We start from the raw sequence: 22,742 nt of genomic DNA, 5'->3' as shown, positions 1-22,742 counted from the left end.
TAGTATAGCAGTTAATGCGACGGTATTACAGCTCGGGAGTTCCGCAGTTCTGTAAGGAGTCTCTGTACGTCCTCCCAGTTGAATCTGTGGATTTTCACCTGGTATTCTGGTTTCGTCCCATGGTCCAAAGGTTAATTTGTCACTGTCAATTGTCCCATGGGTTAAATCGGGGTTGTCAGGGGTTGCTGGGATGGCTTGAAGTGGCCAGGAAAGTCCACTTTGTGCCGTATCACTACATAAATAACTAAGTCCCAAATGAGCCTGCTGATTAACTTTCGCTTCTAACATTACCACACTTCTGGACAGCAAACAATGTTATATTTATACAACAGACTCAGACTGCGGTTGAATATCACTATGTCATGCAAGTTGTTGTTTTGCAGCAGTACAGTGCAATACAGACAAAACTTACTTATGCTACAGTAAGAAATACAATATATAAAATAGAAATAAATAGTGCCAATAGTCAGGTGGAGTTTGTGGGTTCATGAACCACTCACAAATCTATTGGCAGAAAGGAAGGAGCTGACTGAGTGTGTGCCCAACCAAGATCTGAAGAATAATCAAAAGACTGAAAAAATCCAAAAGTAGGGTGAGATTCACCATCCTTGACATCAAGGAAGCATTTTATCTTGTGATGTTTCAAAATGATCTCGCAAAGATGAAACCAGTGAAAATGAAGGGTGAAAATCCCCACCGTGGTCCTGTACATTGAGCACAAAGGGAGATGGCTGGTGTCTTCAAAGATCTTCTTGATCTCTGATGACAAAGAATGCAAGAATAGAACCCCTTACATAGGAGTTATTGCATATATTTGATGCTCTCTACCCATACAGGAAGCCTGAGATGCAAACAGTGCAAGCAATATAACTACTTGACTATAACTAAGACTTTTGCACAGGACTGTAAATCTGAGGGATAAGACTGGTCCTCAGCTCAACATCTTAGAGTGGGACAATGTTTCTTCAGTACTTCATGTGATCACAAATAATGGTGACCAAAGGAGCAGGGTTTGAACCCACAAACTTTAGACATAGAGCTGATAGCATTGCTAATTTCATTTTCTGTGTCACTGGTAAACAGAGTGCAAAATAATAGAAACAAATTTGAATTTTGTATAAGACAACAACAAATCATTAAAGCATAAAGGAAACAATAGTACCTGTTTCATTAATGCTAGTATTGTGTTGAAGTCCAGCTTGTTTGCTTCTTCTAAGATCCGCTCATCTAATGTTAAAAGCGACTCTCTCAGTTTACAAAGTTCTACCACCACAGCGTCTGGTTGCACCATCTGGATAACCTGGAAGAAGAACATTTGTTGATGTCACTTCCCTCTCTAGTAATCACAGTGTCATGGAGTATTTAAACAGATCCTCAGTGACCAACAAGCACCAATTTACATTAATTGCTTGGTATTCCTGCCACATTGGAGGCACATGCTGTAGTCAGCATGGTTTCCTCAAGGTAAAGTCTTGCCTGGCAAAATTGCAGGAATTCTTTGAAGAAATAGCACGCAGGATAGACAAAGAGAGTTGGTGGATGTTGCGTACTTGGATTTTGAGAAGGCCTTTGACATGGTGCAGCACGTGACGCTGCTTAATAAATAAAGAGCCTAAGGTATTGCAAGAAAGATACTAGCATAGATAGAGCATTAGCAGATTGGCAGGAGGCAAAGTGTGGGAACAAAGGGAGCCTTCTCTGGTTGGCTGCTGGTGACGAGTGGTGTTCCACAGGGTTCAGTGTTGCGACCGATTCTTTTTACGTTACAGTTCAATGATTTGAATGATGGAATTGATGACTTTGTGGCCAAATTTGCAAACAATACAAAGACAGGTGGAGGGGCAGGTAGAGTTGAGGAAGCAGAGAGCCTTCAGAAAGATTCAGACAACATAGGGAAAATGAGCAGTCGTGTCAGATGGAATACAGTGTCGGGAAGTGTACGGTCATGTACTTTGATAGAAGAAATAAAAGCACAGCCTATTTTCTAAATGGAGAGAAGATTCAAAAACCGAGGCGCAAAGGGTCTTGAGAGTCCTTGTGCAGGATTCCCTAAAGGTTAAATTGCAGGTTGAGTTAGTGGTCAGAAAGGCAAATGAAATGTTAGCATTCATTTTGAGAGGATTAGAATATAGAAGAAAAGATGTAATGTTGAGACTTTATAAGGCGCTAATAAGGCCTCACTTAGAGTATTGTGCGCAATTTTGGGCTCCTTATCTCAGAAAGAAAGTGTTGACGTTGTAGAGAAGGTTCACAAAAATGATTCCAGGATTGAAAGGTTATCACTGGATGGCTCTGGGCCTGTACTCACTGGAATTCAAAACAACGAGGGGAATCTCATTGAAACTTATCAAATGTTGAAAGGCCTCAAAACAATGGGTGTGGAGAAGATACTTCCAATGGTGGGAGAGTCTAGGTCCAAAGGGTACAGCCTCAGAATAGAGGAACATCAATTTAGAATGGAGATGAAGAGGAATTTCTTTAGCCAGAGTGTGGTGAATCTGGAATTCGTTGCAATGGGTGGCTGAGGAGGCCAAGTTGTTGGGTATATTTAAGTCAGAGGCTGAAAGACTCTTGATTAGACAGGGCATGAAGGGTTACGGGGAGAAGGCAGGTGATTGGGCTGAGAGGGAAATGGATCAGCCATGATGAAATGGCAGAGCAGACTCAATGGGTCAAAAGGCCTAACTCAGCTCCTACATTGTATGGTCTTATATTTCTATCTACTCACCCACACATTGAGAGCAATTTACAGTGGTCAATTATCCCATGTGAGATGTGTGAACAATCAAAGCATTCAAGGGAAACCTATGTAGTTACAAACTAACATGTAATGTTATATTGTGCTACATAACTAGCTAAACTGAAATCTAATAGTCCTTGCTTAAACATGTGCTGTATAATTCATCAAAACTGGTAACGTAGTGATTAGCCGACACTTTAATAACTTGGGCGTCAGCGTTCGCAGTTCCATCCCAGCTTCATCTGTAAGGAGTTTGTACATCCTCCTGTGGAATGTGTGGATTTCCTCTGGGTGCTCCGCTTTCATCCCACAGACCAAAGACTTGTTAGGTTAATTGGTCACTGTAAGTTGTTCCGTGATTAGACCAGGGTTAAATCGGAAATTGCTGGACGGCGTGTGTCGAAAGGTCAGAAAGGCCTTCTAAACGCTGCATCACAATTAATAAATTAATTACGTTTTCCCGTAAAATTTCATTTCAATGTTATGCTTTTACAGAATGTTTCCAATTATAGCATTTCATACACATTTGTTATTGAGCCTGTCAGAAGGAAAGCTCTTGCTTTAATGGCGTGCCAAGGCAGACTATTAGGATAGTTAGATATTCCAGTATTAGATGACCATAGTACTATATGCAGGCAATAAATTATTGTACAGATATTAAGGAGAGGAAAGTGAAGATTGATTCAAAAGGAAGAGAATCTAGGAAATTAATAATGGAAAATGAGAAAATAGCAGAAAACATAATCAGTCTTGATCATTACCAGGACACAAGTAACTAAACAGAAACTGCTATAACTCAGAAACTGGAAGGGAAGGAGAAGTACAGAAAAATGAGAATTACAAGGGAACTGGTGCTGAGCAAATTGTTGGAGCTGCAAACTGAGATACTCCAGGTGAAAGTTTTAAGATTACCAGAAGTCATTTAATATGTTGTCACATCAAAGGTTATTGTGATAATTCAAAGCAAAATTCAATAATTACTCTGGGACATACATAAGTGTTACAGTTTCATTACTGTTTCTCTGAACTAAGTAGATCATGACTATATAACATAAGAGCAGTATCAGGCCACTCGGCCCAACAAATCTGTTCTGTCAATCCATCAAGGCTGATTTATTATCCCTCTCAACCCCTTTCTCATGCCTTCTCCTCATAACTTTGATGTCCTGACTAACCAAGAACCTGTTAGCCTCTGCTTTAAAGATACTCAATGACTTGGCTTCCACGGCTGTCTATGGCAATGAATTCCAAAGACTCACCACTTTATGGCTAAAGAGATTCCTCCTCATCTCGGCCCTAAAGAACGTCTCTCTGCTCTGAGGCTGTGCATTCTATGGGAAGCGTCCTCTCCACATCCACTCTGTCTAGGCTTTTCAATATTTGATAAGCTTCAGTGAGATTCCCCCCTCATTCTTCTGAACTCAAGTAAATACAGGTCCAGAGCCATCAAGCTCTCACCATATGTTAACCTTTACATTCCCGGAATCACTTTATGGGACATCCGCTGGACCATCTCCAATGCCAGTGCATCTTTTCTTCGGTAAGGGGCCCAAAACTGATCACAATACTTCAAGCACAATCTGACCAATGCCTTAAAAAGCCTCAACATTACATAGTTGTTCCTTAAAATAAGTGTTTTAATCTTAAAATAAGACTAAAACAAGAATTTTTAAAGTAAGAGTTTTATTCTTAAAATAATGAGTTTTAAAATAATTATTTACATAGATTTCTTTGCATATCTTACATATTTTTATTTTACCTGTTTTACATCCATTATGCTATTTCTACTGTAGTGTATTGTGCCAACCAGGTAGACCTTGCACCCATCTTCAGTGACAAGTTCAGTTACAGAGTCTGGTAAGTTTGAACACATGCCTCTCTCCTTAATCTTCACGTTCCTCAGACTCCTGTAAACTTGGTTATAAGCTGAAAGATAAATAAATTGTTAGCCAGAAAGAACTACAGTTTACAAATCAGTGATTTCAAATGAATCAAAGACAATGGAAGCAGACAGACCAACTGTCTTTGTTCTTGCCATGAGGTCAAAGGAATGGAGGCTGCCATTTTGTGAAGCTGCTCCGCATCTTCCATTTTGTGAACTAGATTTGCCTGACAAAAATCAGTGATTTAAAGTAGAAATAATGATGTTCCAGGTAATCTACTGGACTAGAGATCATTTCCGAATAAGGAGTTATTTGTGAGGTCTTCTTTAGTTTCGTATAGCATGCAGGATTGTGTGATAGAGTCTGTGTCTACCCTGAGTGATTCAATAGGTTTCAATATGCTTCAATCGGCATATTTAATGTCAGAGAAATGTACACAATATACATCCCGAAATTGTTTTTCTTCAAGCTGGTTTCTGCTTTTATAACTGATTTAGAATAAAGAACCATAAATTACCAGTTTGTCACTTGCAGAAGAGTGCAATAAATGGATGCTGGCTTGGACCAGAGCCAATAGGTGTTTTTGGTCAGTCAGTTGACCCACAGCCAATGACACCAAAATGTGACATTTGAACTGGTAAGGAATGAATACAAAAGCAGGGGCTTCAAATGCAAAGCAGTGACAACTCTCCAGAGACCAAGTATTGCACATGAGGTGTACCACACAGGCACATTCAGTTTAGTTTGGAACCGCAAGATATTAGCTTTCCTATTCTTTGACTGTTCCTGCAGGGTGAGGGAAACTTAGTAGGTCTGCACACAAGTATTTGGCTCTGTAAATCCATGTGCTTGTGAACTGAGCCAATAAATGTGATGGTCAGTAAATACAGATTCTCCCTGTGTTTCTCTGATCATTATTACCAAGGTGTAAATCCTTGTAACAAAATTGTAAATAACTCAGAGTTTCCAATTTATGGAAAGGTTTTGTGGATTCTGCTCTACAGTTATGAACTCATAGTCATATAACATGCCAACAGGCCCTTTGGCCCAACTCATCCATCCTAACTAAGTTTTCCAGCAAGCTTGCCCCATCTGCCCACTTTTGGCCCATAGTCCTCTAAGCCTCTATCAAAGTACTTATCTACAAAGTTTGTAGTTGACTTTGAAAAGTTGCTAACATGCTTGCTTCAGCCATTATTTCTTGCAGATCACTCCAAATACAAACCAGCCTTTGCCTGCTGAAGATGCCCCTGCTGCCACTTTTAAATCCCTCATCTCTGATCTGGGTGCCAGGGTGGAGGTACATCTCTACCAAAGGAGGCATAAGGCAGTCTTTCCCTCTGCTAACCTACAGGTTGCCCTTGAACATAGTGTAGCTCCTGCTTACCACCCCCTCCCCTCGAAACAGCGTCACGTGAAGCCATGGGAGCAGGCGGTGGATGGTCGTATGAGCAGCCGGTGCACATCACTAGTCCTGGTTATCCGACCACTGACACTAGTCAGAGAGTCTCTGAAGAGTATTGATAATGGCTGGGGCCACATGTTTTGTAAAGACACTGCCCAGAAGACAGCGATGGCAAACCACATCTGCAGAAAAAAATTGCCAAGAATAATCATGGTCATGGAAAGGCCATGATCTCTTATATCATATGATACAACACACAATGATGATGATGATTATCTCTCATCTTAGACTTATACCTTCCAGCACCACCTCCCTGGGACATAAACTATGTGCTATCACCCTATCTATGCCCCTCATGTCATTACAAACCATATTTTGGCAATCTCTCAATCTCCTACATTCCAGGAAATAAAGGCTTTTTTATTCAACTTCATCTTGCAACTCAGGTCTCTGTCAAGCACCTTTTTGCTACATCTTATGAAAAAACAATGATTAACTCAGAGTGGATCAATCATAAGCACATTTATTTTACTTGCTGCAAGAGAAGACCATCGTCGCAAATGAGCCAGTGATAGCTTCAAAACCGCAGACAGGATAGTCACACCTTTATAGACAAGCGTTAGCACCAGTTCAAGGGCACAGTGCATTCTGTTAGTCTACTTAATTAGTGTACTTGGCATTCTTCCAGTAACTGAGTCAGTTTGTCTTTCTGCAGTTTGCCATATACTCAAGGTCCAATGCATAATGTTGGATGAAAACCTATTAGCAAAGCTCTCTAGTAAATACAAGGTCCATTTTGTTAAAGATAAAAATGTAATTTTTACAATTCCATACCCCAAATCCAGCTAACAGCCAGGTAAGTCTTCTCTGCATTCGTGTCAGTTTAATGATGTCTTACCTATAACTGTAGATAATACACCAAGTGCAGCCTCACTGATATCTTATCTAACTGCAACATAACTTCCCGTCTCCTGTACTCAATGTCCCAACCAAAGGTGCATGACAAACACCTTCTTCACCAACTTATCTATCTGTAATGCCACTTTCAGCTAACTATGCACTAGGTTCTTCTGCTCTATAACACTCTCCAGGGACCTACATTCACTGTATAAGGCTTATCTTGGTTTGATCTCCCAAACTGCAATACTTCATATTTATCTAGGTTGAAAGCCATTTGCCATTCCTTAGCCCACATACCTAGCTGATCAAAATCCGCCTGGAATTTTTCTTCATCTACTATCTATTACACCATCTATTTTAGTAGCATCTGCAAACTTACTAACAATGCCTCGTACATTTATCTTGAAATTGTTTATGCCAGGTGTCCCCGCTTTATGAATGTTCGCTTTACGCCACTTCACTTTTACAAAAGACCTACATTAGTAACCTGTTTTCGCATTACAAAAAGGATTTTCGCTTTTACCGAAATTTTTCTCATATAATTTAATGGTTTTTCGCTTTATGCCATTTTGGCTTAAGAAAGGTTCCATAGGAACGCTCTACCTTTGTAAAGCGGCGGACACCTGGTAGACATTTACGAACAAAGGATCCTGTAATAAGCTCTCCAGGCCTGTGGGGTGAGTTGGAGAGCTTTGAGCTCCCAGGTTTTTAGGACACATGAATTAGTTAATTGTTGTTTAATGAGATTTATATTGTGTATATTTCCTTGTTAAGCTTATTTTGATAGGCTCGGGATTCCATATTAATTGTATTATTTATCTACTCTATTAGCACAATCGCAGGTTACTAGTTTTGAGAATGTTCTGTCACGCAACCTAGCCACTGATATTCTGTTGGAATTCCAATGTATAAACCCTGGTTTCAGGCTCTACGTGAGAATCCGTCTTTCTGCTACACTTGGGTTCTGTCATTGCCAGCGAACACTGTGACAATCCCAGCAGTGAACATTGAGGTACACCACAAGACACAGGCCTCCAGTCCAAGAAATAACTCTAAACCATCACTCTCTGCTTCCAAACACTGAGACAATTATGAATCAAATCTGCTAGCTTCTTCTGGATGCCATGTGCTTTAACTTTCCAGGCTAACCTGCCATGTGAGACCTTGTCAAAGCACTCGCTAAAGTCCATGTAGACAGTATTCACTTCTCTACCATCATCTACCTTCCTGTTCGCCTCATCAAAGGACTGATGGAAGTTTAAAAATTATATCCCATGATTAAAAATTTTTATTATGTATTAATTGACACTGGTATTTAATGATTGTTTAGTGTTATAATAAAACAGAAAAGAGCATTAAAATTAAAAATTCCCAGTGATCAATTTATGAGACCCTAAGTATCATGGTTTATTATTTGTACTCTGGAACAATGAACAGACCATAACACATGCATTGTGAAGAATCTGCAATTCCGTCTGACACCATCAAGATTGGGGACTGAGCAAGTTCTGAGCTGGCTAGTATTTCATTCAGGTATCGTAGATCTGAAATTGGACACGAACTTCATCTTCAGAGAGAAAGTAGAGAGTGATGCAAGAGGCAACTGGCAAAGTGCATATTAACACGAACAACAAAAGCAGAGTCATCTTGAAATAGAGGTCCACCAAAGAATATTGCTTGTCTGTAAACCTACGGAGAATAATTTGGATCATCACTTCACAAACACATTAAATTACTTGTGAATTGCATTGTTTTTATGAAGGTACATGTTAATCCTTTCATTGTCTTTGCTTTCTGACACTCTGTCTAATGTCTCTCTCTCTCTCTCTCTCGTGCTGAATGTCTGTCTCTCTATCTCTTTCTGTCTCTATCTCTCACATGTGTTCAACAAAACAAGTGTTTTTTTATTGTATCATCTAAAAATGTACGAACTCCTGGTTCAACCAACAAACGTATATCCAGAATGCTGCAGACGGATTTGATCCCTAGAAGGGAACAATGGGGGGGGGGATGGTCACAGTTCATTCATTTCCCAATATGGCCTTTCAAAATCTATGTGACAAATTTAATTCCATGTTATTGGGGCTGCTGAAACAATGAACCCAGCCCCATGCTTCATCATTCCCCATTAAATAATAGCCCGGATGTGTAGTTATGTTACAAAATGATAAAAGTAATTGTATTTCTTATCTTTCAGCCAGTTGAATTTATAGAGAGTTTATCATGAGATGCAATTATAAGTTAAAGCAAGATTAACTATCTTTCCTTCTGGTATATCTTTTGAATTCAATAAACTCCAGTTTATGTAAGACTTACATATGTTTGTCCAGTTATTGCCAAGATTCTGCATCTGTCCAGAAAATACCTGTAGGGTGCAACGGAATGTAATGTTATACAACTGTATTCACAAAGCCATCATTAGGCCAAAGAAAAGTCCCTCTAATAAATCAAAGAACACTGGTTATCATTGATTAGATCTGGTCATACCCGTTTAACCTCCATTATGTTTTGTGATAGAAGTTGCTGGAGATACAATATTGAGAGAGCAGGAATGTCTGAGAACTGTGCAGGTTTGTCCTGAAGTCCCTGGGAATTTGGATTAAAATCCAGGTCACCTGACCTTGGTCATTTGAGGTCACTGCACTTAAATAGTCTGTTGCTTCACTGTTACTTTGATTTCTGTGAATCTTGTTAACACGAGAAGCTGATTTTCATCAGCTCTGCCAAAAGCAAATGTGATCATCTGTAAATTGTTCTGTTATTTATTTATTTATTGAGATAGCACGTGGAGTAGGCCCTTTCAGCCTTTCGAGCCTTGCTGCCCAGCAACCCCCCAATTAAATCCCAGCCTAAACTCAGGATAATTTTCAATGACCAATTAACCTACCAACTGGTACATGTTTGGACTGTGGGAAGAAACTGCAGCACCCATAGGAAACCCACATGGTTACAGGGAGAATGCACAGACTCCTTGCAGGCAGGGGTGGGAATTGAACCCGGGTCGCCTGTACTGTAGGGTGTCATGGCACAAAGATTGTCACTGCTCCTCTGCCAACCTTCCACTGCAGCCAAGCTTGTTGGCTCTGCTACACAAGAAGTCTCACTTAAGGAAGAAATCAGTATTTTATTTAACTTCTTGGATGTAAAAACATGTTACATTATGGGATGTTATGTTGAAGTTGTATAAGATGTTGGTGAGGCCTGATCTGGAGCATTGTGTGCAGTTTTGGCCACCTACCTACAGGATAGATGTAAATAAGGTTGAAAGAGTATAGAAAAAATTTACGAGGATGTTGCTGGGTCTGGAGGACCTGTGTTACCGTATGTGGAAAGATTGAATAGGTTAGGACTTTATTCTTTGGAATGTAGAAGATTGAGAGGAGATTTGATAGAGGTATACAAAATTATGAGGAGTATAGATAGGGTAAGTACAAGCAGACTTTTTCCACTGAGATTGGGTGGGGCTACAACCAGAGGTCATGGGTTAAGAGTGAAAGGTGAAGAGTTTAAGTGGAATACAAGGAGAAACCTCTTCTCTCAGAGGGTCATGATAGTGTGGAATGGCTGCCAGCACAAGTGGTGAATGCCAGCTCATTGTCAATGTTTCAGAGAAGTTTGGGTAGGTACATGAATAGTGTTATGTCCGTAGCCCCCTCCTTTGTGAGAATCGCAAGATCACTGTTGGGTTGGGTAAAGGGGCCCAGGAAAGGGGAAAAGAGACGTGCAGGCTGGCTCGTTTCCCCAGCGATGTAAAGCTACGGGACATGGCCATTGTCTCCAGAAGACCAAGTTGTGTATTGAGTACTGTACTATTCATTGAAGCCCCTCAGGGGATGACCAGAGTGGGCTGGTTGAGGGATTGCCTCATCCCAACCTGATTGACATCTGAGACCCCGTAAGGAAGTATAAAAGAGGGTCTGGGGAACAACCCCTTCAGACGCACCAGGAGAAACGTTAAGCGACCACGTAACAGCAGGAAGTCAGCTGAAGGAGGCCATGTGCGTTCGATTCCGTGGCTGGAATTGGTGGCTGGAACCAACGGAAAACAGCTTTTAGCTAACAACGGGGAAGCCCGCTCCCCTGACTCAACGGATTGGCATCTTAACAGACCTGGGGCAAGTTAAACCACATCGATTTTAAACCCAACCACGCTGCAGCTTGAGCGAACTGATAGTGACTGTTATCTTTCCATCGGACAATACATTATCCCCTAGACAACGATAGAACGATTTCTTATTGATTATTATTATACCCGCGTGCTAGATTTAGTATTGATGACGTATATTATCCGTATGTTTGCATTAATCTTATTTTTGTGCCCTTTATCAATAAATACTTTTAAAAATAGTACCATCAGACTTCAACGGACCTCTCTACCTTTGCTGGTAAGTGATCCAGTTACGGGAATTTGTAACAATAGTAAGGCAATGGAAGCTATGGTCCCAGTGCAGATCGATGGGAGTAGGCAGTTTAAATGGTTTTGCACAGATTTGATGGGCCAAAGGGCCTACTTCTGTGCTGTACATTTCTATGACTCTATGATTATGACATTATCAGTGTTACTCCCTTTGACCATTTCTGTTGTTTTCGTGTTGGGTGTTACTTATTTATCTCTGCATTTCCAAATGCTTATCAATTTGATCCTGATTTACTACCTCTTAATATTTCTCCTGAGGTGGGCTTAGTCCTCTCACAATTCTACACTTAGTTTTCTTGACAATGCATCCTGCTTCATCATCATCATTATGTGCCATGTCATGTAATATCACACTTTGGGTGGCGGGGTGGAGATACGTCTCTACCAAAGGAGGTGTAAGGTGCTCCTTCCCTCCGCTAGCCTGCAGCTCTCCTTTGAGCAAGGTGTAGAGCCTGCTTAGCCCCCGATCAGGGGGAACAGGTGGTGGATGGTCGTATGAGCAGCTGGTGCACATCACGTCCTGGTTATCGGTACACCTTCACCAGGCAGACAATCTCTGAAGATTGGTAATGACTGGGGTCACCTGTTTGGAAAGACACTGCCCGGAAGAAGGCAATGGCATATGGCTGCTGTGGAAGAATTTGCCAAGAACAATCATGGTCACGGAGACCGTGATTGGCTACCTCCTGCTTAGTTGGTCTGAAAGGCATCAGAAATCCTCAGATTCAGTCCTTCCAACACTTGTTATCCATATTTCTGTTTTCCCTATATTTTTTAATATTCAGTTTAGTTCTTTCTTGAATTGTGGACCCATTTTTTTTTAACAAAAGTCATCATTTTTCCCCAGTGTTGAATTCGGATTATCTCTACTGCAGCTTTGTGTCCTTTTTGAGCAGGTGGGGCTCGTCGGGCATGTTTGGCAGCTCATCGAGGAGAAGGAAAACTCTGATCTCAAACCTCTGTTACCTTGTGACTATACCAACTCATTTGGAAGGCTTCAGAAGTAAACCCCAAGGATAAATCCAGAGTTGGAGTCCCTAAATCAGTCCTACATTGAGTTCAACACAGACTACAATTCCCACAATGTTGCTGGTGCCAAACTGTTTTGGTCTCTGCCATTCCTTTGGGTTCACCATCAGCTATGTGGAAAGGGGGAGCCTGCCACATGGGCAATGGCTTTCTGTCTATATCGTATTGCCCAGGCTTGCATATTACATAGTCAGCAGAGATACAACATTCATAGTCAATTTCAACCCACAGAGGGCTTTCCCCACTGATGGGAATATTTGAGCTTTCTTCTCTTTGGAGGTCTTTGCTTGTTCATTTAGCAGTCAACTTAAAATGTGGAGCCCTCCCTCTTATGCCATTTCTTTTGCCCCTAGTTCAGAATCAGAACCAGGTTTAATATCGCAAGCATATTTGCTTTGTTTTGCGGCAGAAGTACATTGCCATACATAATTTTAAAAAACAATAACAAATAAGAAACAAATTACTTGCCATCAATAAGAAATATTGATGATGAGTATAGTACAGAAACTGCATCCAACTCCCCCAAGTCTCCCAAAAAGTCTATTTATATTCACAGTGTATAATATTATATTTAATATCTACATCTACCACTAACTTAATTCCATCTGGATCATTTTAATTGGATGTTGACTATCAGTCCTGACGAAGGGTCTCAGCCCAAAACATCGACAGCGCTTCTCTCTATAGATGCTGCCTGACCTGCTGTGTTCCACCAGCATTTTGTGTCTGTGACTATTTAATTTTAACGTTGATACTGTAATCAGACTGTTGGTATAGATTTATTAGGTTACTAATGATCCTAAGGTTAAATTACTTATCATCTCCCACCTCCACATTGAATTCTGTTGCTATTTTACTTGACATGTTTACCCAATTTGCAGCATAATCCATGGAAGAAACTCCTTATTTTCATTATAGTCTGGCTTTCCTTTCTTTGCAATTCAGTCAGTGAATAAAGCAGTAACTCACCAGTTGTAGGAATGATTTTGGTTATCATTCACACTAGGTTAAACAAGCGTCTCTCGGTATTCCCCTAACAAACCCATTTGTAACCTTTAACAGTTCTCAGGAACAGTGGAAGAACTTTCAGTTTTAACTTCATGGCCTCCGACCAAAATATCACAGGCACATTCCTTCCCACTATTGATAGTATCTACAGGAAGTGCTAGCTCTAGAAGGCAATATTTACCATCAAAGAACCCCATCTCACCACTACCATCAGGCAGGGGGTACAAAAGCCTGCATTCAAGAATAGTTACTTCCCTTCAAACACTCTGCTCTCAAACCAGCCAACAAAACCCTAATCATTACACCAGTCTAGCAACTCTCTGACCACTTCCACCTCTTTAGACCAAAGTGGATTTTTTGTTCTAACTGTGCTCTTTTTGTTGAAAAATTATGTATAAGTTATACCTACTTTCTGTTTTTCGTGTGAATGTTGCTTATTTCATGTTCTGTGCCTGTGATGCTGATGCAAGTGAGTTTCTCGTTGCACCAGTAATTACATGGACTTGGGTGGTGTGGTGGAGACACGTCTCTACCAAAGGAGGTGTAAAGCACTCCTTCCTTCTGCTAACCTGCAGGCCACCCTTGGGCAAGGTGTAGCACCTGCTTAGAAACCGCCCCCCCCCCCACCAAGATCAGAGTCACGTGAAGCCATGGGAGCAGGTGGTGGACGGTCATATGAGCAGTCGGTGCACATCACAAATCCAGGCAAACAATCTCTGAAGAGCATTGATAATGACTGGGGTCGCTGGTCTTGAAAATACACGGCTCAGAAGAAGGCAATGGCAAATCACTTCTGTAAAGAAATCTGCCAAGAACACGTCAGATGACACAGCACATAATGATGATGATAATGTGCATGCAACAATGAACGACTTTGACTTTGATTCTAATCTGTGTTAATAGCGTGAGAGTTCCTTGCTTGAGAAATCACAGGGCTACCTATCTTTGTTGGAATTTTCTCCTCTTCCCATTCCCTAAAAACACGACTCATAGGCAAAGGCAGTTCTTTGTTACTTTGGTCAAGTGATAGTTCAATTTTGAGCCTACAGCACTGCAAGTGTCCGATTGTGATTAACCTTTGTCTTTATTCACACTCAAAGACTTCAGATGTTCATCAACAAAGGCCACTGGAAACCCACAAGAAGAAGGAACCGTACAATCATAGTTCCATATAGTAGTACAAAAGAGTAGGAAGCCACTCAGCCCATCAAATCTGCGCTCTCACTTTCAAAGATTGCAAAAATGTGCTCTGGGCTTCATGTCTGCGCTAACTGAGTTTGACACTATGGCCGGCTCCAGGCTTCATGTCTGAGGACTCGCTTACGTTCTAAATGCTGATTGCTTACTTTTATTGTTTGCACAATTTGTTTCTTTTCTCTCTACACATTGGGTGTTTGATGGTCTTTTTTTAATGGGTTCTGTTGGGTTTCTTTGTTTTGTGGCTGCCTGTAAGGGGACAGATCTTAAGGTTATATAATGCACACATACTTTAATAATAAATATACTTCGAACTTCTAATTAAGCCCAATACTCATTTCCCTGCCACAAATCTTCAAGATAATTTTCTTCAGTGTGTAACCAATTTCCTTTTGAAGATTATTAATGTCATCCCATCAGTCAATGCCGTTCAATTCCTAATCACTCAAAAAAATTTTCTTCAGTAATGGCACTGTCTTTTGCCAAACACCCAGGAACTTTGAACTCTGACTTTCATCTCTTTGACCACTGTAAACAGAAGCCACAAATCGAAACAATTTGTAATTTTAATGATTTTAACACCCCTGTCGAAAGTTGGTCACAGCCTTCTCTGACCAAAGGAGAAAAACAACACGTTCTCTAGACGGATGAGTATGGAAGAAGTGAATCCAAGATACTACTTGAAATGGAATCTTGGTGTGGGGGCAAGGAGACAGATGGTCAAATTGATAAGTCGTAGCTAGAGGACCTGAATCAAAAAAATCAATGCTTCCAGATGAAGCAAAGGAGATGAAAAATCTAAAATGCTTAAATAAATAGGAATCTTTGGAGAGTTTACAAGGTAGATTTTGTGATTTTGTTCACTGATCCAATAAATTTTTTAAAATGAAAACAAGCTATTTGGCATTCACACTCGTAATACTCCGTAACTACCACAATCTCCAACGGGATCCCACTACTAAGCACATCTTTCCCTCCCTCTACTTTCCACTTTCCACAGGGATCACTCTCTACATGACTCCCTTGTCCATTCTTCCCTCCCTACTGATCTCCCGCCTGGTACTTAACCTTACCAGCGGAACAAGCGCCATACCTGCCCCTCCACGTCCTCCCTGACTACCTTCCAGGTGGGTCTGTTGGGCTCATCTATTGTGTCTGGTGCTTCTGGTGTGGCCTCCTGTATATTAGTGAGACCCGACGTAGATTGGGAGACCACTGCATCAAGCACCTACACTGTCACAGAAAGAGGGATTTCCCAGTGACCACCCACTTCAATTCTACTTCCCATTCCCGTTCTGACATGTCAGTCCATGGCCTGCTCTACTGCTATGATGACGCCACTCTCAGGTTGGAGGAACAACACCTTTTTTTCCATCTTGGTAGCCTCCAGCCTGATGAACTTGCCTCCGGTACTTGTCTCCCCTCCTCCTCTCCTTCATCATACCCCATCCTTGTTTCCCACTCACACCTTATCTTCTTACCTGCCCATCACCTCCCTCTGGTGCTCCTCTCCCCTTTCTTCTGTGGTCTTCTGTCCTTTCCATTCAAACTGCCCCTTTTCCATCCCTTTATCTCGTTCCCCAATCAACTTTCCAGCTCTTTACTTCATACCCTCCCCACACCAGTTTCACCTATCATCTGCCTCCTTGTACTTCTTCCTCCTCTTCCCCACATTCTTCCTCAGACTTATCGCCTTCCTTTCCAGTCCTAATGAAGGGTCTCGACCCAAAAGTCAACTGTTTAGAGATGCTGCTTGGCCTGCTGAGTTCCTCCAGCATTTTGTGAGTGTTGCTTTGACATTCATGACAACTTATTGCTAAATTGTAAATGACAGTCACAAATTTAACTCACTGAAAATGCAAAAATCATCTTTTTCAGCATAGGACATTCCAAGACACAGTTTCGCTACAGACTGAGAGAGTGAATTAAATTCTTTGAAGACCTGTTGAGTCATTGTGAGGGGAAAACTGGGCCCACTACTGTCGGGCAGGGGGTACAGAAGCCTACAGAAGTGGCTTTTAGAGCCGTTGATAAAGAATGCAAGTAAGTACACAAATCCAAGTTTCATGCTTCTCCCCACCACAACAAATCACTTGTCCCCTGCATTACTCAAATTATCTTAAAGGCAAACACCTGAATAATAACAAAGATTACGCAAAGTTACTGTTGCTTGACAAGTATTTCCCATGAGTGCACAAATAGCGACAATGTGGTTTCTTTAACCAGGGAGTGATAAATTCAAAATGAGTTGTTAGCAAGGCAGAGACAGAAGAGAGGAAAGAAAGAGAAATGCAGTACATGGGGGCCTGAAATGTTCCAAAACTTACAAGTAAACCATATTTATAAAATATTGCAGAAGTGGGCTTGCTATAGTGTAAAGGCAAGTCTTCCATGGGCTAAAGAGATTTAAATTTGTGCTCTTACTCTTCTAAAATTACTCTTTTTTAATTTAGAGATACACTGTGGAATATGCCCTTCCTGCTCTTCAAGCCATACTACCCAGCGACCCTCGACAACCCCGATTTAATCCTAACCTAATCACTGCACAATTTACAATTAACCTACCCAGTACATCTTTAGACTGTGGGAAGAAACTGGAGGACCCAGTGGACGTTCACACATTCCAACAAGAGAACATACAAACTCCTTACAGAGGACACCGGGATTGAACTCGACGTCCCCGAGCTGTGCCGACCGCTGCCCTACCACGACACCCCTTATAATTCCATTTACCCTTAGATATGTGTAAACTAGTAGCGTTTACTCACAGTTGCACCACCGCAATTGTTAGTTTTCTGCCCAAACAAATGACTGCTGTACTCTAGTCACCTTGCGTCTTTGAGGCAGGAATAAGTGTGCGCTAAGTGAAACCAAAAGTAACCTGATAAAACTGGCTGTCTTGAAAATCCCCCTTCGCAAAAACTTTCAGTTTCATTGTTTTCTATTTCTTTCACAATGGACATGGCCAGCTCCTTTGACTGGTTTGTAAACTGGCATCATGGCATGCGTATGCATCCTCAGCTCCTTCTGTTGGCGTGGTTTAAAATACGAGCTGCAGGGATGGGTGGAATTTTCCTCAGAACCTTGCAGATGAATGAATGAATGCATTTGTTTCCCTCTGATAAGATTTATGATGCTGATTCGCTATTTGTCAATAATGTTTGTCTTCCAGAGAATTATTTTTTCAAGATATTGCACTCTCAGATGAATTTATACTTTTTCTGCACAAATAAGGGGCAATAAACAAGATATAACCCTGTGTGTTACTCCCCATTACGCAGCTGGTGTTTCAGGCAGCAGGGAAGGTCCTCCATCTGTGGGGGATAGTTCAGAGTTTCCTTCATTGTGTCAGTAGCTTCCTCTAGCTTTCCAATACTCAGTTGTGCAAGCTTTGGGTGGAGAATCAGGAATACCATCACACTCAGATATAGGGTTTTCATAGAGAAGAGAAAATCTGCAGATATTGGAAATCCAAGTGACACACACAAAATGCTGGAGGGACTCAGCAGGCCAGACAGCTTTAATGGAAAAGGGTAAACAGTCGATGTTTTGGGCCGAGACCCTTCAGTAGGACTGGAGAAAAAAAAAGATGAGGAGTTAAAGAGTGGGGGTAGGGGAGGGAGAAACACAAGGTGGTAGGTGATACCAGGAGAGGGAGGGGTGAAGTGAAGAGCTGGAAAGTTGATTGGTGGTAGAGATAGAGCATTGGAGAAGGGGGAATCTAGTATGAGAGGACAGAAGGCCAGGGAAGAAAGAACAAGGGGGAGAAGGCAATGGGCACGCAAGGAGATAAGGTGAAAGAGGGAAATGGTGAAGTGGGGGGCATTACCGGAAGTTGGAGAAATCGATGTTCATGCCGTCAGGTTGGGGGCTACCCAGATGGAATATAAGGTGTTGTTCCTCCAACCTGAGTGTGGCCTTATCACGACAGTGGGGGGGGGGGGCATGAATAGGCATGCCGGATTGGAAAAGAGAAGCGGAATTAGAATAAATCCACTGAGAGATCCCGCTTTTTCTGGTGGATGCTCAACGAAGCAGTCTCCCAATCTACGTTGGGCCTCGCCGGCCACACCGGGAGCACCAGACATGGTATATGATCCCAGCAGACTCACAGGTGAAGTGTCGCCTCACCTGGAAGGACTGTTTATGGCCCTGAATGGTAGTGAGGGAGGAGACGTAGGGACAGGTGTAGCACTTGTTCCGCTTGCACGGTTAAGTACCAGGAGGGAGATCGGTGGGGAGGGATGTACGAACAAGGGAGTTGCATAGGGAATGATCCCTGCAGAAAGCAGAAATTGGGGGAGGGAAAGATGTGTTTGGTGGTGGGATCCCGTTGGAGATGGTGATGTTGCAGAGAATTACGTGCTGGATGCAGAGACTGGTGGTGTGTTAGGTGAGGACAAGAGGAACTCTATCCTTGTTAGGGTGGCAGGAGGATGGGGTGAGAGCAGACGTGCGTGAAACAGAAGAGATGCAGTGGAGGACAGTGTTGATAGTGGAGAAAGGGAAGCCCCTTTCTTTGAAGAAGGAGGACATCTCCTTCATTCTGGAATGAAAAGCTTCATCCAGAGAGTAGATGCAGCGGAGACAGAGGAATTGCGAGAAGCAGATGGCATTTTTACAAGTAACAGGGTGGGAAGAGGTATAGTCCAGGTAGCTGAGTTCCTCAGACATTTTGTGCATGTTGTGGCCATTAAATAGAAGGTAGAGCAGTTTGTACAACCAACAGCAAATAGTAAAGTCAATATCTCAGAAAGCACAATCCATTTAAAAAGCAGAATGAAGAGAAATGACAATGACCTCTCGCAATAAAAGTGGGGTAATTTCCAGAAAAAAGTGGGAGTGTGGAATAAAAACTGTAAAACAAAACAGCAGGTGCTAGGAATCTGAAATAAAAACAGAAAATGTTGGAAATGTACTGTTGTTTACCGTTCAGCTCGGTCTTCTAAGTATACAGTAAACAGTCTACAACAAACTCAGAGTGGATCAAATTATAAGCACTTTTATTATGTGCAAGGGAAAATCTACTTCTATATGTTAAATCATTGGTTGGTAGCTTCAATCTTACAGCTCAAAACAGATCATTTTTATACATTAACAGTGTCCAGTAATTCACCCTTAATTGCACTCTTTTCTTATCTGCATTCCTCTTAACTGAGTCACATTTGTCTTCTGACTTCTTCCCCCAACAGGTATGTCCAGTTTTTCACTGTTGTAAAAAACACTCCCTGCCATAAAACACATCCTGCTATAAATCACCCCCTCTTTTACAAGCCTTCCATCCAAACAAACCAGAAAAGCACTCTGAGATCACTCGGGCTCCATTTTGTCACATTACATTTTCCAAACGTTAGAAATTCATAAAGATGTCAGGGCTACAGATATATTTCCACAGCACAGAGGCACAGACACCATAAACTGAGAGAGAAATTTGGGTCATATTTCATGTTTACAACAGCTAGGAAGAGTTAGAAATCAATTTTTTTAAGATGCAGATTGAGAGGAGAATAGATGAACAAAGGTAATATCTGTGATGGGACGTTGACCCACAGAGACCAAATGATACAAATGATGGTGGGGTCAGATGGTAGAGGGGAATAATAGTACATTAATTGCAGCTGGTCTATCTGGAAGAGATGTATTTTATTTATGTATTTATTTAGAGATACAGCATGGAATAGGCCCTTCACCCAGCATCTCTCGATTTAACCCTAGCCTAATCACAGGACAATTTCCAATGACCATCTAACCTGCCCAGTACGTCTTTGAACTGTGGGAGGAAGCCAGAGCACCCGGAGAAAACCCACGCATTCCACAGGGAGGACGTACAAGCACCTTAAGGAGGATGCCGGGTTTGAACTCCGAACTCCAATGCCTAGAGAAGTAATAGCACCATGCGAAGTGGCGGGAAAGATCAAGCACAATCTTACTGAAGAAGCATGGAGAAATAGCCTGCCTCTGCTTGTTTTCCCTTTGACATGTCATGTTGGTGTGCTTTTCTTGGCGGGAGACGAATGAGAATGGAAATACAAAGTAATTTCTAGGAAGTCTGTACCAAATGAGAATTCTGGATGTGGTTAGCAGATTAGGCTGAACCAAGTGTAAATGAAACAGGGTTAGTGAGCAGGGTTGTTGACCTCTCATCAGACCTGGCCAGTTCTGATATGCAGAGGAAAGACTGCCCTTCTGAAATTCTTGAATTCTTTATGAAGTCCAGAGGGCCATAACATATCTCATTGGAAGGTGAGATGCTGTTCCATGAGCTCATGTTGGGCTTTCGTGTCCAGACAGTGGGAGGTCAGAATGAAGCGGGATGGGGTAAGGAAAGGGCAGACAGTTCAGGATTGCCTTTGCAGATTGAATGGAATTGTTCTGAAAAGTGGTCAGCTAATTGAATCCAGTGTAGAGTAGACCATGTTGTAATACTGTCTGGAAAAGTACAAAAACTGAGAATAAAGGCATGGCAGGCAAGCTGGAATCCATGCTGGGTTGGGGGGCTGATCCCTGCAATCTGGTTCTCCCATTGGTGCTGCTCTCCGGTGTTTACTCCAGTACGGGTTGGGGCGCAGAAGTAAATGAGTATAGTTACATATTCACGCTTTGTCTAATTAGATCCAGAGCAGCAGCCCGAATTATATCTTTTTTGTTGACCACAAAAATAGCGAGATCACTGTTGTGGTATTATTAGACTGCTTCTTTCATTATATTGCTAGTTTTAGTTTAGTTAGTTTTATTTGTCTCTGTTGATCTCTTTAAAAAAAAAGATCGAATATACTTTCTTCAACTTTGGAACTTCAATATTTGGAGTACATCATACAAACAACAACCCACCCCTCCCCCACTAGTCTCAGAGCAATTTTAATTTGTTGTCAAGTAACCACTAGGTGGCTCCAAGGCAACATCCTATGCGCCATCAATCTTCAGGGACTTGTGCTAATACTATTTTGTGACTGTATGTGTTATATTAACTGTGTGACTGTATGTACAGTGTTTTACCTTGGCTGTGAAGAAACAATATGTCATTTAGCTGTATACGCGTGTATGGTTGAAAGGTAATTAAAGCTTAAACTACAAATGAGAAATTTTATTTTCTTAACATTACCATGAACCTAGATGTGCATAACACACAAATGAAACATCTCTAACTGCAGAAGTGCATATTATCTCTGAGAAGGTATAAGCATGATTCCTAGTTTTTTCCATTTGTTTTGCATTTAATATGTTATTAGTTTCCCTGTGCCCAGCAAAATAGGTCCGTGCAAATGCTAGAAATAAGATTCATGATTAACTAAGTGTTACAAATAGCAAAAACATTCAGAGACAGTGCACTCATAAAATGTTGATAGATACATGAAAACTAATTTAAACAGATTTCAAGTCGTTTATTGTTATTTAACTATATACATGTATATAATGTATATAACCATAGAATGTATATAGAAATGAGACAACATTTCTCCAAACCAAGGCATAAAGCACAGTAGTACACATAAACACATAACACACAATAACTTATGAAGGTAAGGATACATTCCACAGATGAATTCCATATGAAAAACAAATAGAAGTGCATTAATATTAAATATTATAAGGTGCAGAACAGGTTAACCAGCGACACTTCCAATAGGATGAAGCAGGGAGTTCAGAAGCCTAGTGGCCTGGGGGAAGAATCTGTTTCTCATCCTGATTGTTTTTTGTTTCTATACATCGTAGTCTCCAGCTTATGGTAGGAAGTCTAAGAGGATGCTGGATGGACAGGTGGGATCCTTAATAATACTAAGGGCCCTGCGTACGCAGCAGTCCTGATTAATGTCCCTGATGGATGGTAGGGAGATCCCTATGATCCTCTCAGCTGTTTTCACTGTCCTCTGTAGGGACTTCAGGTCTGAAGCTCGACTGCTCCCATACCAGATGGAGATGCAAGTGAACATACTATTACAGCTAATTAATACAAATAGACTTATAAATTTGATCATAATAAAATAATGGGTGAAATGACTTCTTTAATCTCACTTTTATTTTAATGACAATTAAATAGAAGAAGAAGAATAAATAGCCCTTAACTCGGCCGTGGAGTTATCGGGGCACCATCATGACGGTGTTTCTGTAGCAAGCTATTCTTGTTTTTATGAGGCCAAGTTGTTAGCTCGATGCTCAACCCAA

General features: G+C 41.3%; 1 protein-coding gene across 1 annotated transcript in view; it reads right to left on the bottom strand.

Moving 5' to 3' along the window:
• LOC132403471 (traB domain-containing protein-like) overlaps positions 1 to 17,375 on the bottom strand; it is a 29,917-nt gene extending 12,542 nt beyond the window's left edge. Inside the window, exons 1-5 of the mRNA XM_059986873.1 lie at positions 17,348 to 17,375; positions 10,872 to 10,957; positions 9,245 to 9,293; positions 4,500 to 4,666; positions 1,163 to 1,300 (exon numbers count right to left, since the gene is read on the bottom strand). Of these exons, the coding sequence (XP_059842856.1) occupies positions 1,163 to 1,300; positions 4,500 to 4,666; positions 9,245 to 9,278 (339 nt within the window). The 5' untranslated portion in view covers positions 9,279 to 9,293; positions 10,872 to 10,957; positions 17,348 to 17,375. The remainder of the gene's footprint in view (positions 1 to 1,162; positions 1,301 to 4,499; positions 4,667 to 9,244; positions 9,294 to 10,871; positions 10,958 to 17,347) is intronic.
• Positions 17,376 to 22,742: the final 5,367 nt, after the last annotated feature.

The sequence above is a fragment of the Hypanus sabinus genome, chromosome 13, assembly GCF_030144855.1.
Source record: "Hypanus sabinus isolate sHypSab1 chromosome 13, sHypSab1.hap1, whole genome shotgun sequence".
In the NCBI taxonomy this organism is placed as follows: Eukaryota; Metazoa; Chordata; class Chondrichthyes; order Myliobatiformes; family Dasyatidae; genus Hypanus; species Hypanus sabinus.
Note: the sequence above shows the minus strand (reverse complement) of the source record. Positions and strands in the feature narration are given on the sequence as shown.